The following is a 13,776-nucleotide window of genomic DNA, read 5'->3' as shown; positions in this document are numbered from 1 at the left end:
TCTTCCTCCTTGTCAGCTTTGAGGGGTGGAGGTGAGGGCACTGAGGAATTTTCTCTTTCAAATTTATTGTACTCCACAAGTGGGTATTGATTATAAAGTACTTTAACCTTGTTCATTTAGAGAGATTTTTGAGTAACTATTGATGCAATTCTGTGCAGTTATGTACTCAAGTTGGAACCCTGTTATAGAACTGCCTTTCAGCGAGTACACACATTCATTTAAAACTTATTCACAGCAGGTGTGAACTATGCAAGAAAACTTGTTTGCTACAGGGGGGGTCATTCTATGAGCCCATTTTATAAAGGCATTAAAGAGAAATTCAATAAATGGCACCGGAAATTCAGCGCCAAAAAAAATTGAGCATTAAGGGCCAGATTCTATATAAGGTGCCTAGAAAATCTGCACAGTAAACATTTCCGCCTAAGCATATTCTATAAGCGGTGCTTAGAGTTAGACAAACATGTGGATAAAGGTGAGCCAGTTGATGTAGTGTATCTAGATTTTCAGAAAGCTTTTGACAAAGTTCCTCATGAGAGACTCCTGAGAAAATTTAAAAAGTCATAGAATAGGAGGCAATGTCCTTCTGTGAATTAGGAATTGATTATTTGACAGAAAACAGGGTTAAACTGCCATTTTTCTCAAAGGAGGAAGGTGTATAGTGGAGTGTCACAGGGATCTGTACTGGGACAGTTACTATTTGACGTATTTATAAATGATCTGGAAAATGGAATAACGAGTGAGGTGAATAAATTTGCAGATGACACAAAACTATTCAAAGCTGTCAAAACGCATGCATATTATGAAAATTGCAGGAAAACCTTAGGAAACTAGAAGACTGGGCATCCAAATGGCAGATGAAATTTAATGTGGACAAATGCAAAGCGATGCACATTGTGAAAATAATCCGAATTATAGTTATCTGATGCTGAGGTCCACCTTAGGAATCAGAACTCAAGAAAAAGATCTAGGTGTCATTGTAGACAATATGCTGAAATCTGCCCAGTGTGTGGCAGCAACTAAAAATGCAAACAGGATGCTAGAAATTATTAGGAAAGGGATGCAAAATAAGACCAAGAATATTAAAATGGCTCTGTATTGCTCCATGGTGCAACCTCATCTTCTGACCTGCCCATGCTCCTCCCCTGGCCACACCCCCTTCTGAGGTGAACACATGTCAATTTAGGTGCGCGGTGTTACAGAATAGCACAGAGGCAAATCCATTTATAAGTCCAAATTAACATCAATACGTGATTGCTAATGGCTCATTAAATAATTAGTTTGCCTGTGGACCTGGGATCCACACCCAGATTTGGGTGACCTTTATAGAATCCGGGAGAAATTGTTGAAAATTGCTTAGGGTAATACTCATGGATTACTTTAATGTGTTCTTAATGTAATACAGCATAGAACACAACACAAAACCTCACTCTCTCACACAAATACTCGTTGGCTCAAACACACTCACTGACAAACGCACACATGCACACACATTGTGCGGAGCGCCCTTTACAGAATACAAGTTTAGCACAGATCCTTCTGGCGCCTAACTCTGGGTACCACTTACTGAATCTGGCTTCTTGTCCTTAGATGCTGAAGCTACGTCACCCTTGACTTCACACCTCATAATGGAATGGGCTCACAGCTCTGGCTGGGGCAGGTTTGGTGTGGATACATTTAATCTATAAGAGAAGATGCATTGCGGCAGATTTCTTACTGCTGCCCTCTTGGTAGAAAGGGTCAGAGTGGTGGTAGAGACAACACTTTGCATTGTTCCAGCATATGGCTTCAGGTGTTTGCTGCGGCTAGGAAAGCGAATAGAATGTTGGGTATTATTAGGAAAGGTATGGAAAACAGGTGTGAGGATGTTATAATGCCGTTGTATCGCTCCATGGTGCGACCGCACCTTGAGTATTGTGTTCAATTCTGGTCGCCGCATCTCAAGAAAGATATAGTAGAATTGGAAAAGGTGCAGCGAAGGGCGACTAAAATGATAGTGGGGATGGGACAACTTCCCTATGAAGAAAGACTAAGGAGGCTAGGGCTTTTCAGCTTGGAGAAGAGACGGCTGAGGGGAGACATGATAGAGATATATAAAATAATGAGTGGAACAGGTGGATGTGAAGTGTCTGTTCACGCTTTCCAAAAATACTAGGACTAGGGGACATGCAATGACACTACAGTGTAGTAAATTTAAAACAAATCGGAGAAAACTTTTCTACACCCAACGCATAATTAAATTCTGGAATTCATTGCCGGAGAACGTGGTGAAGGCAGTTAGCTTGGCAGAGGTTAAAAAGGGGTTAGAAGGTTTCCTAAAGGACAAGTCCATAAACCACTACTAAATGGACTTGGGAAAAATCCACAATTCCAGGAATAACACGTATAGAATGTTTGTACGTTTGGGAAGCTTGCCAGGTGCCCTTGGCCTGGATTGGCCGCTGTCATGGACAGGATGCTGGGCTCGATGGACCCTTGGTCTTTTCCCAGTGTTGCATTACTTATGTACTTATGTAGCCTAGTGGTTAGTGCAGCAAACTTTGATCCTGGGGAACTGGGTTTGATTCCCACTGCAGCTCCTTGTGACTCTGGGTAAGTCACTTAACCCTCCATTGCCCCAGGTACAAATAAGTACCTGTATATACTACTACTATTTACTACTATTTAGCATTTCTATAGCGCTACAAGGCGTACGCAGCGCTGCACAAACATAGAAGAAAGACAATCCCTGCTCAAAGAGCTTACAATCTAATAGACAAAAAAAAAAATAAAGTAATCAAATCAATTAATGTGAACGGGAAGGAAGAGAGGAGGGTAGGTGGAGGCGAGTGGTTACAAGTGGTTACGAGTCAAAAGCAATGTTAAAGAGGTGGGCTTTCAGTCTAGATTTAAAGGTGGCCAAGGATGGGGCAAGACGAAGGGGCTCAGGAAGTTTATTCCAGGCGTAGGGTGCAGCGAGACAGAAGGCGCAAAGTCTGGAGTTGGCAGTAGTGGAGAAGGGAACAGATAAGAAGGATTTATCCATGGAGCGGAGTGCACGGGAAGGGTGTAGGGAAGGACGAGTGTGGAGAGATACTGGGGAGTAGCAGAGTGAGTACACTTATAGGTTAGTAGAAGAAGTTTGAACAGGATGCGAAAATGGATAGGGAGCCAGTGAAGGGTCTTGAGGAGAGGGGTAGTATGAGTAAAGCGACCCTGGTGGAAGACGAGACGGGCAGCAGAGTTTTGAACCGACTGGAGTCTAAACGAGAGGTGACAAGGGTGTGGATGAGGGTTTTAGTAGAGTGCTCGGAAAGAAAGGGGTGGATTTTACGGAGGTTGTAAAGAAAGAAACGACAGGTCTTGGCAATCTGCTGGATGTAGTTGCAAAAAAAACCACAGAAAGGAGGAATATCATTTTCCTTTTCCTATTATTTATGGACAGTATCCGGGCATCCTGCAATCACAGATTCCCTACTGTGAAGACAGAGAGGGACTCACAAACACATGCAGGACACATATGCTCAATCCTATTCGATGAGGAGTAGCAGATGGCTGTGGCAGTCCTATATATATATATATATATATATATATATATATTAAACAGATATTGCACACAAAGGGAAGGCAGTCTTGGAATGACTAGTGCAAATCCAAATAATGAGCAAACACATGACGAAAGCTTTTAAATATATACTTTTAAAACAGGCGGTACTTATGTAAAGATTTTTTCTCACTTGCTAGTGCCTTTCCCAAAACTGTTTCATTACTTATGCCGAGCATTATACAGCAAATCGCAAAGGTCTGTGCGAGCAACATAAACAATAGACCATTAATACAGCAAGGAGGCCATTCTAAGAACTGCAATCTATTCTGTCAGACAATAGTTATTGTAATTTTTATAGCATTAACTTCTCCCTTCCATTTGGTGACTGGAGTACATGATGTAAACAGCGCACTGTTTATCGGTTTCAGATGCTCTTAGCACTTACTTTCTCATAATACTTGATTTCGTATTCAGTGATGACTCCGTTGGGATGCTCTGGTTCCTGCCAGGAAAGCTCGATGCTCCGCTGCAGAACTCTCTCCTTCATTACTCCGCTAACCTGCGAGGGAGCTGTTTGGACAAGATGTGTCAATAAACAACGGGCAAACGCGCTGGAGGCTTCAAAATAAAGTGTCACAACTGATCAGCCCCATGCTGTTCCAGTTTCATTAAGGTAAAAAAAAAAAAAGAATGTACCTTTTTTTTTTTTTCGGATCCCCACAATTGAGAGGCTAATGAATATTCAAACCAGACTTTATTACTGTTCATAAACCATAATAGGAATTTAAATTAAAGTGCAAACAGCAGAAGATGGCATCGTTCAAAGTTAGTGCAAAACTGGAATTCATGGGATCAGAATCACAATTAAGCAAATGAATTCTAATTAAGCTTGGGAAACACTATGCTTTCAGATTAATCTCTTGTGATGAATTAAGATGCACAAGTTATCTTATTGCAATACACTTTGTCAACAAACATTATACAAAAAGTCATGCATTTTGATGCCTTCAAGTGCAGTTAATTCTATATTGTTACATATTTCCTCAACACTGCACAGACATGTTGGGTAAACTTCCTTGTTTAACAGGTGCCAGTGCAGACTGACTGAATGGCTGAGGCTTTTCCATTCTACTCTGTTTGGTAGACCAGACTCTGGAATGCAGAAACCTAATTTACTCTTGTCTAATTTCCTCTGTGATGATTAACTAGTTGTGTCCTCCTTTCTAAATGAGCAGCAGCAGCAGCACACTGAATGAATTTTTAGTGAGGTCATTATGTTTCATATATCAAATTATGTATCACCTAGAACAATAACATGTTTCCAAATTGCTAAATCTGATTTTTTTTTTTTAGATACTCATATATATTACCAGCGTTCATACTGGTTTTCTGACAGCTTTAAATTATAGATGTCATCTCCTAAATTGAATCCCAGCAATTTGAGCTTGTGTCATTTTTTTTTTTCAATTAATTTTGCTGCTGGTTTTTACGCTTTCCAACATATGGAAAGAACTGCATAAAAGGGGTCAATGCCCCAATGTCTGTCCAGACATCCATCTGTCTGTGTTATCTGTCTATAGGAAATAATAATACTCAAAAAAGGGGGACCAAAATTCACCTAATTTGACAAGCTGGAAGGAAATGTGACTATCTAAGAGGGGTTTAAAACCCTGAAATATTCAGCTTCCCAAAAAATATTTTTCTTCTTTAACAGGGAAAATGCTAGAAGATGTTAGAACTGTTAGAATACAGATCGCTGCAGTGGCGTTCCTAGGGGGGGGGGGCGGTGGGGGCGGTCCGCCCCGGGTGCACGCCGATGGGGGGGTGCCGCGCGCGCCTGTCCTCCGTTGTTCCATGCTTCTTCTCTGCCCCGGAACAGGTTACTTCCTGTTCCGGGGCAGAGAAGAAGCATGGAACAACGGAGGACAGGCATGCGGCCCCCCCCCCCCCCCAGCGGCGTGCACCCGGCGGGGGGGGGGGGGTGTTCCTTCGCAGGGGTGTCCTTTCGCCGGGGGGGTAGTGGTGGTCCGCGCTGCATCGTGGGGGGGCGCTGCACCCAGGGGGTGGGGCGCATCAGCGATCCGCCCCGGGTGCCAGCCCCCCCTAGGAACGCCACTGGATCACTGGTCAATTAAAAAAACAAAAACAAACAGACCACTCATTCTGCCTTTCTGCACTTTGGTGTAAGGAAACACAGGCAAACAGAGACAGGGGAAAATTACTCAAGAAGACTGCGAAAGACAGCTGCAAAGACATTTTCAAAGTCATCTTCCAAACACTTCCCAACAACACATGTAATCCTCCATTATATTGGGGATTACTAGACTGCTGTAGAACTCTCCAGAGTCAAACAGGTGGGGGGGGGGGGGGGGGGGGGGGGGGGGGGAGCAGGGTCAGTGGGCTGCAGAGGGAGAGTGTGAGGCCTTGCCCAAGGGAGAGATCTGTGGGAATATTGCAGATGGAAATGTTCCTGGTCATTGAATGACAGGAGGGGTGGAGTTTGGAGTTAATTAAAGTTATTATTTGCCTGAGTAATTGTTCTTTGGTTGCCTCTACCTCCACTGGGACCCCTGTGAAGGGGGGGGGGGGGGGTCCTGGATGGGTTCAAGAAACTAAGGCTGACTAAAGTGGAGGTTTCTGTCAATAAAGCATTAATTATAAAGTGGAAGAGTGCTCCTGGGACACAGGGGAATCCCGCCTGGGAGTATGGGCAGGAAAAAGCCTGTTTGGAGCAAAGGTATTAGCCCTGAGAGGTACACCTTATGGAGGAGTGTGGACAGACAGGGAGGTCTGATCCAAAGTGAAGATCCACTTGCTGCAAAAGTGCTGTGGAAACAGCCACAAGGGATGGGTAATGGACAGGAGGAGTTGTAAATATGTACATACCATAGGATTTACAAACTGTATGAGAGGATTTACACCATATGGGCTACCTTCGAAAGCTAATCAAAAAAATGTATTAAGTTAGTCCAACAAAAAAGGTATCATCTTATTTTCTTTTCCATGTTTTATTTTATTCTGTTTCTATTGATTACCTTTAAAAGTGGGCTAACACGGCTACCACATCTCTCTACACCATATCCCTAAATTGGCTTATGATGTATTTGTACAAAGACATCAAGCTGGATTATAAATTAACCTGCTATGTCCTGGACGGATTTGAACCGGCTGTTGCAGAAAATCTAATAAAGTTCACTTTTGGTTTCATAAAAGCCTGGACTGGAGTTTTCTTTAAGTGAGAGTGAAGTTTGTTTTGCTCCTGGACTAATAAAGAAAGGTGAACAGTAAGGTATAAAGCCCAGCTCAATGCCCTACTGCCTACCTGATTTTATCCAACCCTGGCATGTGCCCAATTCAGTGAGTCAGATGTGACTAGGGTTACCATTTTTTGTCCTCATAAAAAGAGGACACTTGCCCCGCCCATTTCACGCCCATCGCCCCGCCCCTTCCACGCCATCGTCCCGCCCCTTTCATGCTATCACCACGTCCCCTGGTCACCCCCTCTTCCCCCATCACCTTCCCTCCCCCGTCACCTCCCCTCCCCTTACGCTACTATCCCTGGTGGTCTAGAGGTACCTCTTCGCCCCCTCTTTCCTGCCCGGAGTGCTGCTGCTAGCTGCCCTGCTGCATCCTGTGTGAGTCTGGCTCTCAGCGTTTCAAAATGGCCGCCAAGAGTTGAAGCAGCCTCGCGAGACTTCAACTCTCGGCGGCCATTTTGAAACGCCAAAAGCCGGACTCACAAAGGATGCAGCAGGGCAGCTAGCAGCAGCGCTCCGGGCAGGAAAGAGGGGGCTCTTTCTTTCCTGCCCCAAAGAGTGAAGAGGTACCTCTAGACCACCAGGGATAGTAGCGTAAGGGGAGGGGAAGGGAGTCCCGCTCCCGCCAGCCAGCCCGTTTGTCCAGAAATCCACTGTTAAAGGTAATCAATAGAAATCAAACAAAATTAAAACATGGAAAAGAAAATAAGATGATATCTTTTTATTGGACATAACTTAATACATTTCTTGATTAGCTTTCGAAGGTTGCCCTTCTTCATCAGATCAGAAATAAGCAAATGTGTTAGCTGACAGTGTATTTAACAGTCTCTCACAGATGGTCTAGCAGGGTGGATAGGAGATGTGTATGGGGACTTCAAAGCATACACATCTCCTATCCACCCTGCTAGACCATCTATGAGAGACTGTTAAATACACTGTCAGCTAACACATTTGCTTATTTCTGATCTGATGAAGGGCAACCTTCGAAGGCTAATCAAGAAATGTATTAAGTTATGTCCAATAAAAAAGGTATCATCTTATTTTCTTTTCCATGTTTTAATTTTGTTTGATTTCTATTGATTACCTATATATTATAGGAAAGCCCCTGATCTATCCATGACCCTCCCGTGGCCACACCTCCTTTTTAGAGCTGTGTGTAAAATTTACACGCAAGGAGACTAAAAATGCTTGCGTAAATTTTAATTAATGCCAATTATTGCTGAAAATTGATTATTAGCACCCAATTAATGGCACTAATTGGCTCATTATTCAATAAAATTGAGTAAGCAAATTGGGCACACATCCCAATTTGCACGTACAATTTTAAGCGCCATTTATAGAATTTGGAGAATGCATTTAGAGCACATTCTATAATTTTTTTTGTTGTTGTTACATTTGCACCCCGCGCTTTCCCACTCATGGCAGGCTCAATGCGGCTTACATGGGGCAATGGAGAGTTAAGTGACTTGCCCAGAGTCACAAGGAGCTGCCTGTGCCTGCACCCGGATTCTGTTATAGAATGCTAGCATAACGTGGATTAGGTGAAACCATACATTTGTGTACTAGCAGTCACGCTGGTGTAATGGTGGTCACATAAAAGGGCACGCAAACAGTTACAGTTAGTTTATTTATAGCCCACTAAAGCAAAATACGTAGTCCACAGTGGATTATAATTCAAGATGCTAGATAATAATAATAATCCAAAATTAAATTGAAAATAAAATTGCTTTATCTAAGACTAACGTTTTCTTTAACCCCTCAAATATCATACAGCATAACATCATGAGAAAAAATAAGCTATATAACATGTTACTTCGTTACAGCATGTTTACAATATAGCATTGTCTTTAACCCCTTTTTTTAAAGATGTCAATGTTAGACCTACAGTTTAATTCATGGGAAAAAGTAGATCATAAACTGACTGCTTGATATGCATACAGACCAGTAAGCATTTTCCTTAAGATCACCCCTTTAGGAATATGAAAGGACAATGGTAAAATGTTCCTAATTTTATGGAATTAACTTGCCATTATATAAGAGAGATCATATAATCGGGATCCATACCATGTACATTCTTAAAAATCAAACATACCAGTTTAAATAATACTCATTCCTCTATTGAAAGCCAGTGTAGCTTATGAAGTAAGGTGCGATCCTGTCTGACTTCTTCAAAGAAAAAAATCAGCTGCACGGCCACATTTTGAATTGTTTGAATCCTTATTAACAATTGTTTTGATAAACCCACGTAAAAACATAGCACAATAATCCATCTTGCTTAGAATTAAAGATTGAACCACAAGCTGGAATAAATCCTCCTTCAATACTTCGGAATACTCTTTAATTTTTTCATAGTATAGAAAGAACTTTTCACAAGAGAATTAACGTGATCTTCCATGGATGATTTATCATCTAAGATAACACCTAGAAATATTCTGTAAATTGGGTAAGCGGCAGCCCCACCCATGCTCCACCAATATGAATAGCCCCTTGAATTTACGCACTATGGGCTGGATTCTATAAACTGCACTCACAAATGGTCACTGGAAAATATTGGCACTAATCAAGATTCTATAAAGGGTGTATACCCTTTATAGAATCACACTTAGGACTAATTCCTGTGCCCAGACATGCCTGTTGAAATCAGGTGTAAATACTGGCGCCCAAGTTGGGCACAATGAGCCAGTATTCTATAACTACGTGTACAATTTTAGGAGCCCTGCTTTATAGAATAGCGCACAGCCAGACGCACACACAAATTTTATTAGGTGCCAATTAACATCAACAATTGGATGTTAGCACCCGATTATTGATGGTTAAGAGCTCGTTAGTCAATTAATTTGTGCGTAAATCTGGGGGTATATTACTTATACTCATGAGAGTGATGGTATTATGTATATTTGCGTGTTCATATTCATACACACACCTCCAATACATACAACCACACATCTGCATACACATTCCTATAGTCACATACCCACTAAACCTGCATTCATGTTTGCATGCAAATTTCTACAGCTATACACCCCACCAAACCTCCAAAACATCTCTACATTGCATGCTAGAAATCCAGGTTGGAAAGCAACCTCAGAGTCATGTATCTTCATGCTTTCCCTATTTGTTGGTATTATTCTCTAGTAATTGGTCTAACGGAGGTGAGAGGATATACATGGGATTGGTGGAAAGCATACAAATGTACTGTCATAACCATAACAGATGTAAAGTCAATTTTTCTGAAATATGGTTATTCTTCAGCTACAACATCCTAATAAATGAAGAAAACTCAAGAACAGCCACTGAGATAGTATTTCAAAACTGACAACAGCAAGATAATCTTTGCACGCATCCTCCTCACAGGACACTTTGAGAATGCATCTTCCTGGGAGTATTCTGCGTCTGCAGAAAAGACCTTGATAAACTGGACCCAGTAAATAAGAGTCTTAACGTCGAGATTGCTTGAAGTTCAAGCCAATAAATGAATGATTTGTATAGGATGGTTTATCAATACAAAAAAAAAGTACTTGCATATAATATATAAACCGCTTTGAATGTACCACAGGAAAGTGGTATATCAAAATTAAAATCAAAACCAAATTGGTTAAGGCCAATTTGCAGCTAATTAAGGGCTCTTTTTACTAAGTTGTGCTAATGGTTTTTTGTGTGCTAAATGCTAAGAAACCCATTTCATTCCTATGGGCTTCTCAGCATTCAGCACACACTAATTGTTAGTGTGTGTTAAATCTATTAGTGAACCTTAGTAAAAGGAGCCCTTAATTAGCTGCAAATTGGCCTTAACAACCAAAATTGGCTATAATTGGTGTTAATCGTGCTAATTGGCAGTTATGCACGTAACTGCTCTTAGTCTTCTATAGGTAGTGTGCTTAAATTCCAGAGCGTGCAACTTCAAGAGGAGGGCATGGATCTGGGAAGAGAACAGGCAGGTGGTGGTGTGTCAGGCAGTTATGTGCATGGGCTATAGAATACTAGCATTAATGCGCCTACACTGAGGTGCAAAAAATGCAGACTTACACTACTATTCTATAACAGCATTTGTGTGCGCAACTGCCGTATAGAATTTACACATAGCACGTATCATCCCAGTGCCTAATTTAAAGTGATCTGTTGAAAATTACCCCCATAGTGTTTAATTTGTGCAATCAGAGTAAAGTGCAGGTGGAGGGACTGTGGAAGACAGGACAGCTAGATTGAATCCTGAGACTGTTGATGACTTATTCATCCACAGATTAAAAAAACATAACAGTGTTTCATAAAGCATATTTCTCCCCCGCTAGGGCATACAGAACGGGTTGTATTTTGTGCCCTTGGACATTTTAACAGGGTGGATCAGTATTTCTTGGGATAGTAGAAGCCAGCTATTGTTGGGGTTGGAAGGGTAGAGGGTGGTGGAGATGGAGTGTATGGGGGGGGGGGGGGATTATTAAAGTTGTTTGTTATTATTATTGTTTTCTATTTGTGATTTATAAACAACAGTTGCACAGCATACTGTTCCTTTTCATACTTTAATAAAATGATTTAAATATAAAATCTTAAGTGTTCAAGGCTTCTGCAGATGAGGACAGAGCTCACAGGGATGGGGTGGGGACAGAACCACTTCTCACAGAACCACCTACTCAAAGTCCCCTCACTACATGCCATCCACCTTTCTACAATACGATCCAGGCCATTCAATGTGGTAGACCCCACATTCTGGAACACCTTTCCCCTATCACTCAACACCGAACCACTCTTATTAACTTTTAAAGCCCAACTCAAATCACACCTGTTCTGCAGTGTTTGATCCAAGCCGCATGACAATGGCCACTGAGATGATTGGGGTCCAATAACAGTGTCTCTCTTTACTACTCCACAGATTAATACCCTCACCCTTCCTTAGCCTTCTCCCTCTTACTTTCTCTTAAAATTATAGTTCCTTTCTGTCCTCCTTATTAATTTGTATTTGTAAACCACATTGATGGAATTCCCTAAGGCAGTATACCAAGTATAAATAAACTTGGAACTTGGATATTTAGCACATGCTACAAATGCAATACTGTGTGTTTGCTTATTATGAAAGTTTGACGGTAACTGTCCTTTTGTTTAATATTTTAGGTATAAAATGTTTTGTAGGTTACCTGCTAAACAGTGAAGCTGTCTATCTCTACATATGGTTAAGATAAAATCTGTCTATGCTTCTAGCCTTCAGACTTGAAGGACACTATTTTACCGCTGTGATAACCAGTCTTTGGGCTTTCCTTATTAACAGCACACTTAACCATCTGTACTATCCCCCTAAATCTATAAACTTGAGCACACAATTTTTGTGAATAGCATGCAAAATTGCATGCACAAGTTATATAATAGCGCCCCCTACCAAAAAGAGCTACCTTGACAAGGCCAAGCTCGACAACTACCGACCAGTCTCTAACATTCCTTTCTTGGCAAATCTTATAGAACAGTCTGCATTCAACTAATTCAAAATACTTGGCTAAACCCATGTCAATCCGACTTCAGACCTGGGCATGGAACAGAGACAGTTCTTATGTCCTTTCTTGATGATCAGCAACGAAGAGACCACATGAGGTGTGGAGTTGCACTAGGTCCCCAAGAAAGCAGTCCAATGAAACAGCAGAGAAGGAGTGGGGAAGGTAGGCTCTTTCCAAACGCAGAGACGGACGAACGATTAGAAATAGTTTATTGGTAACATCAAACAAATATATGACTCAACACAGCTGTGTTTCGGCGCCGTAGCACCTTCTTCAGGAGTCTTATGAAGGACTATGATGTTAAAATCCAGTGCAAGTGGGACCACAGTCCACAATCCAGATTGAGTAACTTCTGCGAGCAGAATATGCGGTCTTTCCCATGACTGGGATCTGCCTCGATACTAGTGTTGCTGGATTTGTCAGCAGCCTTCGACACTGGGGGGGGGGGTCATAATATTATGCTTACATGGCTGGCAGAAACAGGTATCACTGGCATGTTATTTACATGGTTCAAATCCTATTTGTCACACAGACAACAATCAGTTCTGTTCAACAACAGCACATCATTACCTTGAGCACTGAACTGTGGGATGCCACAGGGATCCATACTGTCTCCCATTTTATTTAATATCTATCTCAGGCCTCTGGTTGAGCTTCCTCGGTCGATGGACACAAAATTCTATATCTATGCTGATGATGTGGAACTACTCATACCCATTGAACCAGATCTACCCACAGACTTGAGTAAACTGACTTCCTGTCTAGCCGCAATTCAGAACTGGGCAAACAACAACAAACTCTGCCTGAACCCAAGCAAAACAAAGATTATTTGGGTACCTAACACAAGTGGACAAATACCTGACTTCAAAATACCTTTTGGGAAGTAGGAACTCCCCCTAAAATCACAGGTCAGGAATCTTGGGATACTGCTAGACTCATCACTCACTCTGATCCACAAATTCAACCAACCTTTAAACATTCTCTATCACCTGTGGCAGCTACAAAATCTCTCTCCATATATTAATACTGTCAGTAACATGTGCAACTAACAATATTTAGGTTAGAACATTTACACCAGTCAAATGCTTATGCTTAAAGTTTTGCACTCAAATTCCAACTTATACTAGTATTCTATAACGACTTCAGCGCCCAATTTTGTCATTACAGAATGCTTGCTTAGCACTCAATGTTTTTTGTGCTTAACTTTTGGCACCCTGTCTTGAATGTATCCTATGTGACCTGAATGGCAGGACTTCTCAACCCAGTCCTCAGGGCATACCAAATCCCATCGGGTTTTCAGGATATCCACAATGAATATGCAAGAGTTAGACTGGCATGCACACTGGCATGCAAATCGATCTCATGCATATTCAATATTCACTATGAATATCCAGAAAACCTGATGAGACTTGCAGCCTTATTTTCGAAAGTGACGGGCACCCATATTTCGACCCAAATCGGGAGATGGGTGCCCATATCGCAAAGGCACCCAAATCGGTATAATCGAAAGCCGATT

At 41.7% G+C, this 13,776-nt stretch overlaps 1 protein-coding gene across 2 annotated transcripts in view; it reads right to left on the bottom strand.

The window, feature by feature from the left end:
- Window positions 1–13,776, bottom strand: part of EPHA7 (EPH receptor A7) — a 419,947-nt gene that overhangs the window by 126,378 nt on the left and 279,793 nt on the right. For both annotated transcript variants that reach the window (XM_030199089.1, XM_030199090.1), the window contains exon 6: window positions 3,969–4,093. In XM_030199089.1, the coding sequence (XP_030054949.1) occupies window positions 3,969–4,093 (125 nt within the window). The remainder of the gene's footprint in view (window positions 1–3,968; window positions 4,094–13,776) is intronic.

Source organism: Microcaecilia unicolor, chromosome 3 (assembly GCF_901765095.1).
Source record: "Microcaecilia unicolor chromosome 3, aMicUni1.1, whole genome shotgun sequence".
NCBI classification, from domain to species: Eukaryota; Metazoa; Chordata; class Amphibia; order Gymnophiona; family Siphonopidae; genus Microcaecilia; species Microcaecilia unicolor.
This window is presented reverse-complemented; position numbering and strand designations above follow the sequence as displayed.